At 41.3% G+C, this 13,352-nt stretch overlaps 1 protein-coding gene across 1 annotated transcript; it reads left to right on the plus strand.

The window, feature by feature from the left end:
* Positions 1 to 1,750: 1,750 nt before the first annotated feature.
* Positions 1,751 to 3,956, plus strand: LOC122790384 (zinc finger MYND domain-containing protein 19-like; the record flags this gene model as incomplete). Its single annotated transcript, XM_044057897.1, has 2 exons — positions 1,751 to 1,987; positions 3,427 to 3,956. Coding segments are annotated over 2 exons (381 nt in total), but the record flags the coding sequence as incomplete, so codon positions are not given.
* Between the last annotated feature and the right edge of the window lie 9,396 nt (positions 3,957 to 13,352).

A 13,352-nucleotide genomic window follows, 5' to 3' on the forward strand; every position in this document is an offset into this window, starting at 1 on the left:
ACTGGAGGCAGAATAGTGAAGGTGGGAAAGATGGGAGCTGTGGAGATTTGAAACCTTCCATTCTGTGCATCAAATCTCCAAACCACTCGTGAACAAGCTGTGCCATGGAAGCAGGCATGTATAAGCCTGCCATATTTTTCTATGTATGTGCTGTCTGCCACACAACTGCATTCTATTTATGTGCACAAGCAATGCTGGCAGAGTCTAGAATGCATAGTATGTGACCTAACTGGACCATACAGTGAGCATTGCCATTTCTTGTCTGTTGTACATGGGTGTAGATGGTGTGCTTTGTGACTTTGAGTGCACACCATACAACCACAAAAACATAAATGATTTTGAATACCTTTTTTAGTACGTGTGATGATTTTTGAGCAGGTATTGGGCCCTAAATGTTGAATAGGAGTACAGGAAAGGAGGAAATAGAAAACAAAAATAAGGAATGAGCAGGATTGAGATGCGGTAGAAGGGGAAGGACAGCATATGCCCCTTTCCTTTGTATGAATAATAGGAGAGGTAAGAGGAATGTAAATGGGGGTAGTCTAGGTAGTAAGGGAACACCATGAAGGAGGTGGCACACTGCTGAAGATTGCATTAGATAGAGGGAAGACAATTGTGAGGGCATAGTGCATCGACACTGGGGGGACACAAAGACTGGGTAATAGGATTAGGTGTTTAGTAATATTCTGCTGGTTCTCAACTAGCAGAGACTGTATTTGTAGTCACTGTGAGTGCTGTCCCCACAGGATCGTGGCTCAGCTGAAGAAGCCAGTGCTGGATAGAGAGGACTGAGTTGCTAGAGCTTGTTATCAGCTTGGTTGATGCAAGCTTCCAACCGTCTGTCTCCAATACCCCCACGATCTGCCAGCTGCAGATAGGTGAAAAGGCATCACCTTTGCTCACCTTTCTACTAGCCGGTACAACCATACCAGCTTCTAGTGCATGGACACCTGGTGTTGGTGATGCTGTTCAAGTAGTAGGTGTGGAGGCAACTGATGGGCTGGTATCCAAATGTACTTGGTGTTTCTACTGGTGGTGGAACTACAGCTCCCATCTGTGGGGGGGAACAATTGCTGGTCTTAAGTGCTTCAGTTTGCTGTGCAGTTACCCATTCATTTGAAGGTCTTCAGAGACTAGTGAGATAATAGCATAATGAGAAATTTGTGGATGTGCCACAATGTCAGACTGTATATCTAAAGTCGTATTGCAGTATGTAAGTTGCTGCTGCTCATTAAATTTCATTCTCCTGTCAGTGCTGTAGGTCATGTTCTGTTTGAATGCATTAACATCACATGAATTCTCTTATTGGTTTTGTTTGTGTTTAACACTTTGCACTGGATTTTGGCTAGTGTATGGCTTGAATTCTAGCACCTAGTCAAGTAGATACTGATATCCAAACTAGTAGCAAGTCCTACGTCTGCTTTAATTTTAGTAAATGCGGTTTCTTAATGAAAGGATCATGTCAAACCCCAAACAACTGTATTGGCTTGAATTTGCTATCACTTCATACTATTGACATGTATTTCTTGGCATACTCCTGTAGCTGTTTTTATATTGATGTCTACTCTAAATGGTAGTTTATAGTCAATTAGAAGTGCCTTGTTTCTGTGGGACATATGCAGATAGCACTGCATTGTCTGCATGTTGCATTTAGATGAGGTCTTCTTTGGTAGTATGCATTTGGGTATCTGTAGTAAAACGCACATGAAACACAAGCAAGTATATAATGGAGTGTTTTAGAAGACAGTGAAATGTTTTTGAGGGGCAAGTGATTTTTAATGGTGACTTTTTTTCCCTTCTTTTCAGAGAACAGAGCCTGTACTGGTTAGCAATTCAGCAGCTCCCCACAGATCCCATTGAGGAACAGTTTCCTGTGAAGAATGTCACACGCTATTACAATGCTAATGGAGATGTAGTTGAGGAGGAGGAAAATTCATGCTCGTATTATGAATGTCATTACCCGCCATGCACAATGATAGAGAAACAGGTATGTGTAGATTTCTCGCATTTACTTAAAGATTGTAATTTATTATTGACTCTGTTTTTTAGCAGTTGCAAGCACATAGTTGAAGTTGCAATCTAGAGCAAGTGTGTTAGAATTTGTCGACCCGGAACTGTACATTAAAGGAAACTCCACCTTAGAACTAAAAAAAACTATTTCACTGTTTTCTGAGTTATTTTATCACCTCAAAATCACTCTGATTGCTTCATATAGAATTTTAATACTTTTTTGCAGAATGGCTGTCAATGGGACATCATAATCTTTGTTTTTCCTGAAGTGTTGTGCTGTAACGGAGTAGCTCACACTAGTTACTCCGGAAAGCATATACGTACATTCTAGCGAACAGGGAATGTAAGGGGCATCACCCAAGGCCACTGTCGCCTACATACATTCTAGCGAACAAGGAATGTAAGGGGCATCACCCAAGGCCGCTGTCGCCGGGGCCGCTATAATAAGGAAGTGCAAAGAAAGGCAACCTTTTAAGAGTTGAGTTAAACTGTAGGAGAAGGTGGCGTTTCCTTTTAAAGAAGTGTGTGTACCATAATTGTTGCATCCCCCCCCTTTTTTTTTTTTATCCTTACGTATATAAATGTTGAGAAGGATTTCTACTTTTCCTTTATGTCATGGAGGCCCAGCTTGGGGTGACTTAATTACTTAATTGCTTAGAGCATTTGAGCCTTTTCTCAGTGCCTTTTTCTCCTAAGTTAGTACATGTCTAAACTAACTAAGCTGTATAGTCTGCTTGTGGTACCAAAGTACACCCTACCTTTGTTCTCCCACCCATGTAGTGTGATACATCTACACTGTACCCCTTTCAAGAAATTTAGTAATCTTTCCACAGTAATTCCTAGTAAGCCTTGCATTCCATAATGGGCATGCAGACATACGTACATGTACACATTATGTACCATGCCTTGATTCACAGAATGTACACTGCAGTTCTCAATTTCTCCTCATGTTCAATCATACAGAGACATCCTTTTCTTAACATGGTATGGTAAAAACCCTGTGCCACTGGTTAGGTTTTGGATGATTTTAGTTTAACCATTCAGTGCAACCTGGTCTGGAGGACATTTCACAGTCATGATCTGGACTTAAAATTCAATAAACTCTTCAAAAAAAGCATGCTTAAAGTTGTTTGCTTGTAGAGGTCATAATGTTAAGTAGAGAAACATTTTTAAATGCATTTCTTGTTGCAGAAATTGCTCAACCATTTTTATTTCCTCTGGCTGGGTGTGAATGTTTGAGAAACTTTAGACTTTAACAGTCCATAAATGCAGTGTCCAAAAATCAGTTTTATTTGGCTGTCATGATTCTCGCTAACTTAGTCATCAGTAATATTAAAGCAGCTGTAGCATGTTTGTGTTTTTTTTACTAGACTGCAACTGATTCCTGCTTTTCTAATGTTTAATTTTTTTCCTCAGCTTCGAGAATTCAATATATGTGGTCGATGTCAGGTAGCACGGTATTGTGGGTCCCAGTGTCAGCAGAAGGACTGGCCTGCACACAAGAAGCATTGCAGAGAGAAGAAACGCAGTTTTTTCATAGACATTGAACCAGAACGATGACCAGGAAAAGACATTTATGGCAGCACGGTTCCTTCATTTGCAGGAATTTTGTTTTCGGGTTTTCTTTTTTTTTTTTTTTTTCCCTTTTGATTTTCCTTTTTGCACAATGACTGAAAAGACTGGCAAGAAAGCCTAAGCACTGAAAAGTTGCCTCTATGCTTGAGTGAATTCCCACATCCTGAAGTCCAGTGGTATTTCTAGGTTCTCAAGCAGAAGGACTACTGAGGTGGCTTCAGACTGAAGCGCCTAACTATTTATATATGTTAATATATTTGTAATCTTATGTACAGTTTTTTTTATGTTATAGGAAACTATGAACAGAGTGCATTGATGTAATATTCCAGGAAAACGATTTATGTAAATAAATGTGTGAATGTGCAGCAAAAGTTGATTTTTTTTTTGGTTTTCCGTTCAGTATGTGTGCAGAACAGCGAGTTGAGCTGTTTTACCTACTTCGTAATTGTTGGTGATAATTGCACTTTTTATAATATATATGTGCCATATTTCTGTGATGCTGTTTTTTGTATGGAACTTTTCTGTTTATTAAAATCTGTTTTCTTAAGCAGTGGTGCATAATAGGCATGGCTAACCTAGAGTGCATGTTCCCATATTGGTAACAAAATGGACTATCTGAATTCTGTCCTTCACTGAGAGCAGTGAATTTGTGTAGTCCTGCTGAATGGCAAATGTGTCATTAAAAGAGAGAGTGCTTGTGAAATGGTTGGTATGCTCTGTTAGAGAGGATAGTGAAATGACCACTTGGGGTGGCAAGGAGAGGTTGCTGGCATCTGTTAACTCAGAAACGTTTCTTTTGAAGTGTTTTATAGGTTGTAGGCTACTTTCAGTGACAATGAAGTAATTTTCTCTGTCTTTTATTAGGTTAAAGATTAACTGTAATGTTAAAAATGATCTGACATTAATGAGCTTATCCAAACAAGTCCTGTTTTAATGTGCTAGTTTAATTTGCATATTTTTTACTTAATTTGTGTTCAAAATATTCATGGGCTTTGTTGTACAGTAAGCATTAAAAATGAATTATGCTAGCGTACTTTACTGTTAACATTTTACTTCAATCATGTCGCTATTCTTAGCAGGTGATAGGGAAAAGGACTTTGTTTTTCAGAATGACATGTCTTGGTGTGCTAGATCTGTATAGTTAGCTGCATTTCCCTATGTAGCCTTAATTCCATTATTGGAGAGTTTGTTTTTCAGGTGGATTCAAGTAGGGATAAAATGAGTATCCTCTCACAATAAGTTCAGCATCCTTGTTAAAACACATCAGTGTGGTTAGTGAACATTCTAACAATTGAATGATTTTAAAAAAGGATTCCTTTTGAAAAGGTGTGGGGACTTCAGATGATAGCGTGTTTTAAATGTTACTGACCATACCAGTAACTTTTTTTTTTTAAACAATTGGGTATGTGGTCTGTTATGATCCTCTTTGGGTCCAGTACGGGTTGGAGTGATGGTAAATAGTTCAGTGTTTGATAATTTAGTGTTATCTAAAACAATTGACTATTGTAGTCTTGCATGAAGTTGCCACTTTAAATACATACACATGTTTCTTTATGTACTGTCAACTTTGATGAATGAAAAACTATCAAAGTACTTCATAAGCTACTGTAAGGCAAGACTGGCGTAAGACAAAAAAATACATTTTCAGCTCTTCTCTGTAGTTCAAAGCAGTATAACAGCAGTCACCGTCTGCACAAAAGTAGAATGCAGAAGGTGCAATGTAATATACTGTGTTTGTTCTCTAGCAGGGCTGCAGTGTAATATGCTGCGTTTATGCAAGACCCTGCTAGAGAACAGAATGCAGCATATTACACTACAGCCCTGCTTGAGCACAAACGCAGCATTACACTGCAACCCTGCTTGAGCACAAACGCAGCATTACACTGCAACCCTGCTAGATCACAAACACAGCATTACACTGCAACCCTGCTAGAGCACAAACGCAGCATTACACTGCAACCTGTCACTCCACAACAAGTACAAATATGACACTGTCATTGTCCATGTTGGTGTGAATGACCTGAGACATACCTCCCTGGACTACATGAAAAGAGACATGGAGGAGCTCTCCAATCTTGTAGCCTAGGCAGGTATGACCCTGGCCCTGAGTAGCATCCTGCCATCACCCAGAATGATGCCACAGTACAAGGACAAAATGATTGACTTTAACAGGCTATAATTCATACCACACCTTTCGGCCACCTAACCCAGAACGAAGCACTAAAGGTGGAGGCATGTCCATATTCATAGAGCACAAACGCAGCATTACACTGCAACTCTGCTAGAGCACAAACTCTCCAGGTTTGCATGCATCTCTGCCGCTTTTTTTTTCTTCTTTTCTTTTAATGCCTTGTTTTGTTGTCCCATCATGCTGTGTAATTCTGTTATACTTTGCTAATCATAGCTCTCAACCTTCCATCTCCAAAATAAGGAAAACACACCTTCATAATGTGGAACAAATGGGCAAAATGTGGAACTCATACTATTGGCTTACTAACAACTTCAATTAGAAAGGTCATAGGATGGTTAAAATATGCTGGTTTTACTTAAAAAGAAGATCATTTAATGAATTAATATGATTAATTTCTATTTACCATGGATTTCACTTAAAATTCATAACACTGAATGTGTGACAGACTCTTTCAATGTGGAACTTTGAGGAACAACTTTTTAAGACACCAAATAGGTTCATAGGTAGGTACTAGGCTATCAGCTCAAGGGCCTATGTAAGCCTAGCTAGCAAGGTTCCATAGCTTATGCCACCCAAGAAAGTTATTTTCCTGTGCCACTGTCCGGCAGAGACATAGAAGTGATCCCTGAGGTGTATTTCCTATTTCCCATCCACTCATCAAGATTTTTCTTGAGTGCTAATGAAGAACTTTGCTTGACATAGATGGGTAGCTTGTTCCATAGTATAGGAAGTCTCTGGGACAGGAATCTATCCCTTCAGCGTGTCCTGTTTATTGAGGTGACAAGGTTTAGGTCCCTAGAGCGTGTAGCTCGGAGGGATTGGGATTTCTTTAGGTGTAGCATGTCCAACAGCTCTGGTCTGACTTGGCTTTATATGTTGGGCAGAGATCACCTTGGAGTAGGCGATATGTTATGGAGTAAAGCTGGAGTTTTTTGAGGCGGTCAGTGTAGGGCATTTGTTTGAGGCCAGTAATCCTCTTTGTGAGGTACTTCTGTGGCCTTTCCAGCTGCTGCCGATGTCTTGTGAGGTACATTCCAAAAGGGGCATTGTACTCTATAATGGGTCTAATGAGTGACTAGTAGAGGGGAACAATGACCTCTTTTCTCCTGGATGAGAACCCTTTTATGATGAGGTGTGCCACGTAGAAGGGCTTCCTGACTACTGTGGCGATGTGACTATCAAAGGCGAGACTACTGTACACCTGGGTCCCAAGGTCTCTTATCACACATTCAGTGTTAAGTAGATTGCTGCCTGTGTGGTAGTTCATGGGTACAGAGTCTTTACCAAAGGGGACGACACTGCACTTTTTGGCATTGATCTTGAAGCCATGGCTCTGACACCAGGCATCTGTCTCAGTGAGGCCCTTCTGTAGGATGTCCACATCATTTGGGGACTTGACTATGGCTCCTAGTTTGCAGTCATCTGCGAACTTTGTTAGCCAGAGGTCTTCTGTGTTAGCCTGTACTTCAGAGAGGTAGATACCAAACAGGAGAGGTCCCAGGACGGAACCCTGTGGTACTCCACTTGTCACTGCATTGAGGTCATATTTTGAGTCTTCAACTTTTACAGTGTGGGTTCTGTCAGTGAGCCAGTTGGAAACCCATCTTGTGACTTAGGGGTGATGAGGTACGTTCCTCGTAATGAGGTACACTTGAGAGGTATCCTGATATCTTGTTAGCCACAGGATGATTGCATTCTCTTTATTTTGAATTTTGCAGGTGGGGGGGTGGCAACTAACGTGGCCTCTGACCATTGACTGTAGATGCTAATTGGCTGTATCTCTTGCTTAAACAGGCAGTAGGTCTGCTTTGTAAATTTTTCGTCTAGCTTAGCTTGGGCTGTGTTCCTGTGCTAAAATACATAAGTACTTATTTTTGGCTGTCCGTTGACCAGATATTGGCATTTTAAGAGCACAGCACTTCACCAGTTCTTTTGAGAATTTGCAGTGTCTTCCCGTCTGCTGCAGTTCATTTCTCATGTTCATTTGTGACATTGCCAGTTGGCTTTCTTTATCTGCATTCTTGCCTAATTCAGTTATTTATCTTACTGTGATGTTGGGGTAATTTTTTTTTTCAGTTTGATTTCCTTGTATAAATCAATGTACACCCATTTCGAAATGCAGTTTAACCAACAATTTGAACTGAACCTTGGTTTATCATGTTTAGTATTATAAACCCTTCATCCTCAGCAGCCTTTTTGGGAAGGAAGATTCATAAATAGCTGTATGCAGTATATCCTAACTTCAGTGTTTTTCTTCACAGTGAAATTTAATGTGACTATCATTGTAACTATGAATTGAGCAGAGAACATGAACAAGAGCCCTCCGTGACCACATATGGTAAACCAGAGCAAAGGAACTGTAACTGTCATAGTCCTGCACACAGTGGGGGCTGCATTCTGCAGAAATTGGGGTGGTATGTAAACTGTAATAAAATGCACGGGTGTGACCTATAAAGGCAGACAATACTCTGAAGTAAACATCTGTAACTGCCTTCACATATTAACAAAAATCGTGCCCATCTTAAGTCTTAGTCCTTCACATGTAATAAGGCAATGCACCAACACACTTTCCTTATAAAGTATGGGGTTCTGTAATCCTCCCAACTACTTGCTGAACCCACATTTTCGACTCACCTGCCATCTTTACCCACCTACTCCTATGGCCTTGTATTCCATCATGCTTTTTACTCTGTCCTTGGACAGTCCTAGAAATTAATTAGGGATCGTCTTTAAACTGGCTGGATTCTTCTGAGGTCTTGGCTTTTTAGGCAAAATAATCCAATTTCTGCAAAAACTAGAAGGTGTATAACAATGGTTGAATATGTTTTTCATGGTTTGTAGGGATTTGTGTCAAATCCTCTGGCTCCAGTCTTTAAATATGAAGTTCGGAAAGGGCTTGCACCAGCCACAGTGACCAAGTGGTTTGCACCATTAATTCCATTCTGCCTCTTCATATGCTTTGCTTTTGCACATTGAGATTGTTTTTACTCCCCTTGCTACAGTTTTGCAGTTGCTGTCTTGTCTTAAAGTGCAATGCACTTATGTGCCTTCTTGTAGTACATTTTTTAAATTAGCCAAAACCTGAAAACCAAACTTTGGTTTTACCCGGTAGTATAAATTAGAGTCCATTTACTGCACTTGTATAACTGGATATCCATTTTGCTTTTAGTATTGAGGAAATTTAAGCATACTTCAAATGTTGTCAGAGTATTCTTTGGGGAGGGGGGGTGCATTAAAATACTTTTCCTGGCTATCTTGATACAAATATTGAATGCTTTCAGTCTGTTTGCTTAACAGATACCTGTAAACCGTGTTGGCAATTCTAGTTTTATGTTCTTGTGATTTTTCTACAGGTAACTGAACTGGATTCATTTACCTTGTTGCCAAAGGATATGCATTTATTTATGCATAGGATCAAATTGTTATTGAGGATAATGCCAAGATCGTACCTGTTAACAATTTTGGGGTTTCACTCCTTGAAGATAGGTTTGTAGGTCAGAAATTGAGTGCGAGAGGCATGAACTGCTGTGCTACAGCCTTAGCAGTGTTAAATTTCATCAGAATGCATCCAGGACTAGATGTTCTCTGAATCCACTGCAAGAGTGTTAATTTATATTTTGTTATTTAGACGAGATTTATAACTAATATGTGTAATAATTTAAACTTGTCATTGGAATAAGATCTCTCACTGGAAGCATATGCATGGAAGACAATCATAGGATGGAGTCATGTGGAAGTCCAGAAGCTAGTGGGAGTGGAGGAGATATCTCTGGATGCAGTCTACCTCATTCCACCTGACTTAAGTGCAAACCATTGTGTTGATCATTAACAATACTCCCTAAGTCTACTGTGGAGGAAGAATCAACTCCAAGGATGTAAGGTTACCTCCAAAAAAAGGTTGTCCGGGGAGTGCGAGAAGCTAGCTTGCATAGCCTGTTGACCACACATAGTAGCAAGGGGAGGAGCTGATTTGTTGCAGAAGAAACCTTGGGACAGGAATGCTGCCTTTGTACAAGAGATCACTGCTTTATAAGGAGCATGATGTGTATCAAGCCCAGCAGAAGTGCCATGTGGACATTCGTCTGCCATGTTTGCTATCACTTTCATCCATTTCTGTTAAGACTATGGAGATCACCCTCAAGTCATGACTGATGTGGAACTGAATGTACAGGATCTAGGGGTGTGAAATGAGAGGATTTTGTAGCCTTATTATTCTCTACAAGAACAAGAAGATTATTAGGATTGTTGGCACTGGACTCTATCACCTCTGAACAGGCGGTATGCCACTGAGTAGAGCTGGAGTTTCTTTAACCGGGCAGCATATGGCATCTGTTTGAGCCCTTTGATCCTCTTGGTGAGGTACTTTTGGGGTCTTTCCAGTTGCTGCAGGTGTCTGGTAAGGTACATCCCAAAAGGGGCATTGTATTCAATTATGGGCCTGATGAGGGATGAGTAAAGCGACACGATGAGCTCCCCTGATCTAGATGTGAATCCCTTCATGATTAGGTGGGCTATATAAAATGTTTTTCTAACCACTTTGGCCACGTGGTTGTCAAATGAGAGATTGCTATCAACTTGGATCCCCAGGTCCCTAATTACTTCTTCGGTACTTAATGGATTACCACCTATGTGGTAATTTGTGGGCACTTTGTTTTTGCCAAAGGGGATGACTATACACTTTTTGGCGTTTAGCTTGAGGCCATGGCTCTGGCACCAGTTGTCTGTTTCTATGAGGCCCTTTTGGTGGATGCTTGTGTTGGCTGGAGAGTCGATTATGGTGCCCAGTTTGCAGCCATCTGTGAACTTGGTCAGCCACAGTCCTTCCGTGTTGGCCTGTACCTCCGAGAAATATATACCGAACAAGAGAGGTCCCAGGACTGAGCCTTGTGGGACGCCACTTGTAACTGGTTTGGAGTCATGTCTCCAGCAATTCTAACCATGTGGGTTCTGTCCTTGAGCCAATTTGCAACCCATCTAGTGACATAGGGGTTTATATTTAAGCTGGTGAGCTTATCTATAATGCCCGAGTGGGGTATTGTATCGAAGGCTTTTGCGAGGTCCAGGTAGGCTGTGTGGACCACCTTCCCCTCGTCAATGGCCTTGGTGACTGTTTCAAAGAAATCAACCAGATTTAAGAGGCAGGATCTGCCCCTAACAAAGCCGAACTGGGTAGGATCCAGTGTCTGTAGGTCCTCAATATCTTTATTTATGAGGTCCATGATGATCCTTTCCATAGCTTTGCAGACCAAGCTAGTCAGGCTTATGGGGCGATAGTTTCCAGGATCTGTTGAGGCACCACCTTTGTGGAGAGGGACCACAGTTGCTGTACGCCACTCTTTGGGTACATATCCTGTAGTAAGGCTGAGATTGAACAGTAGTTTTATGTTTGGGTTTAGCTCTTCTTGGAGTTCATGTAGGACGCAGCCCGGGACACCGTCTGGTCCCATTGATGCTGTGTTTTTTTCTTTGGAGAGGGCGGCTCTTACCTGAGCATCTGAGATGTCAGGGGGGCAGCACTCTGCTGGGATAGATATTTGCCCTTTAGGCGGGGAGGGGGGGAAGTTTGCGCTGAACCTGTCCACTAGGATGTTGGCAATGTCTGTGGGTTCAGTGTATTTTTTGTCATTTTGGACTAATTCTGAGCATATCTGGGAATTACCACCCAGGTTCCTAACATAACTAAAGAAAGCCTTGTGATTATCCTTAGTGTCCTGTGCAATTTTTCTCTCGAAGCTGGCCTTAGAAGATTTTGAGTACCCGTAGTTTTTTGCTAATACTGATCAGAGATGCCTTCCCTTTTTGGAATTTTGCTCTTATCATTTAGTAGCTTCCTCCTTCTGTTGTATACTTTGTTTATGGCTGGGGTCCACCAGACAGGCCGTCTGCCTTTTGGAGGATTGGGTCTTGGTTTTATTTGGGATCGCATGATCCATGCATTCCCGAAGGTGTTCATAGAATGTGTTTATAAAGGATTCTGCGGTCTGGGCCGTATTTTCCACAGGCCCGGGGGCTTTGAAGGATTCCACCTCGGTTTTGAGGAGTGTGAAATTTGCTTTAGAGAAGTTTTTCACTGTGGTTTTCTGGGCAGGGGGTGGGGTCGGGATGTGAATATCCAGTGAGATTAGTTTATGGTCTGATTTACCAGTGAGGGATACACTTCTGGTCTGGAGCATAGAGTCCCCATGTTGGTGATGATCAGGTCCAGTATGTTTTCCCCTCTTGTGGGAGTGGAAACAAGTTGTTCCATAGCATTTGAGTTTATAAATTCTAGGAACCTTTGGGCTAGGGTATTGGAGCTAGAGTAATGCTCCCAGTCTATGTTTGGGTAGTTGAAGTCGCCCAATATAATGGTGTTTGGAGAGACCTTCATATTTTCCAGTGTTCTCAGGAAGGCCGAGTGGGGTTCCTGGGTTAGGGAGGGTGGTCTGTAGCAGGCTATAAACTGGAAGGCAGTTTTACCCACTGTTAGTTGCACATGGATAGTCTCTGATGCTTCGTACTGTGCCACCAACCTGGAGGTGTGGGTATCTTTGACGAATATTGATACTCCCCCTCCTTTTGTGGATCGGTCCAAGTTTTGGGGCCGAAAAGCATGGTATGAGGTATAACCTGGTAGTGCTGGGGTGCTCTCAGGAGCCTTGAACCAGGTTTCTGTTACTGCACAGTAACTCCGGAAAACATATACGTACATTCTAGTGAACAAGGAATGTAATGGGGCATCACCCAAGGCCACTGTCGCCGGGGCTGCTATAATAAGGAAGTACAAAAAAAGGCAACCTTTTAAGAGTCGAGTTAAACTGTAGGAGAAGGTGGCGTTTCCTTTTAAAGAAGTGTGTCTACCATAATTGTTGCATCCCCCCCCCCTTTTTTTTTTTTTTTATCCTTACGTATATAAATGTTGAGAAGGATTTCTACTTTTCCTTTATGTCATGGAGGCCCAGCTTGGGGTGACTTAATTACTTAATTGCTTAGAGCATTTGAGCCTTTTCTCGGTGGCTTTTTCTCCTAAGTTAGTACATGTCTAAACTAACTGAGCTGTATAGTCTGCTTGTGGCACCAAAGTACACCCTACCTTTGTTCTCCCACCCATGTAGTGTGATCCATCTACACTGTACCCCTTTCAAGAAATTTAGTAATCTTTCCACAGTAATTCCTAGTAAGCCTTGCATTCCATAATGGGCATGCAGACATACGTACATGTACACATTATGTACCATGCCTTGATTCACAGAATGTACACTGCAGTTCTCAATTTCTCCTCATGTTCAATCATACAGAGACATCCTTTTCTTAACATGGTATGGTAAAACCCTGTGCCACTGGTTAGGTTTTGGATGATTTTAGTTTAACCATTCAGTGCAACCTGGTCTGGAGGACATTTCACAGTCATGATCTGGACTTAAAATTCAATCAATTCTTCAAAAAAAGCATGCTTAAAGTTGTTTGCTTGTAGAGGTCATAATGTTAAGTAGAGAAACATTTTTAAATGCATTTCTTGTTGCAGAAATTGCTCAACCATTTTTATTTCCTCTGGCTGGGTGTGAATGTTTGAGAAACTTTAGACTTTAACAGTCCA

Source organism: Protopterus annectens, chromosome 16.part0, assembly GCF_019279795.1.
Source record: "Protopterus annectens isolate FY-2018-M chromosome 16.part0, PAN1.0, whole genome shotgun sequence".
NCBI classification, from domain to species: domain Eukaryota; kingdom Metazoa; phylum Chordata; order Ceratodontiformes; family Protopteridae; genus Protopterus; species Protopterus annectens.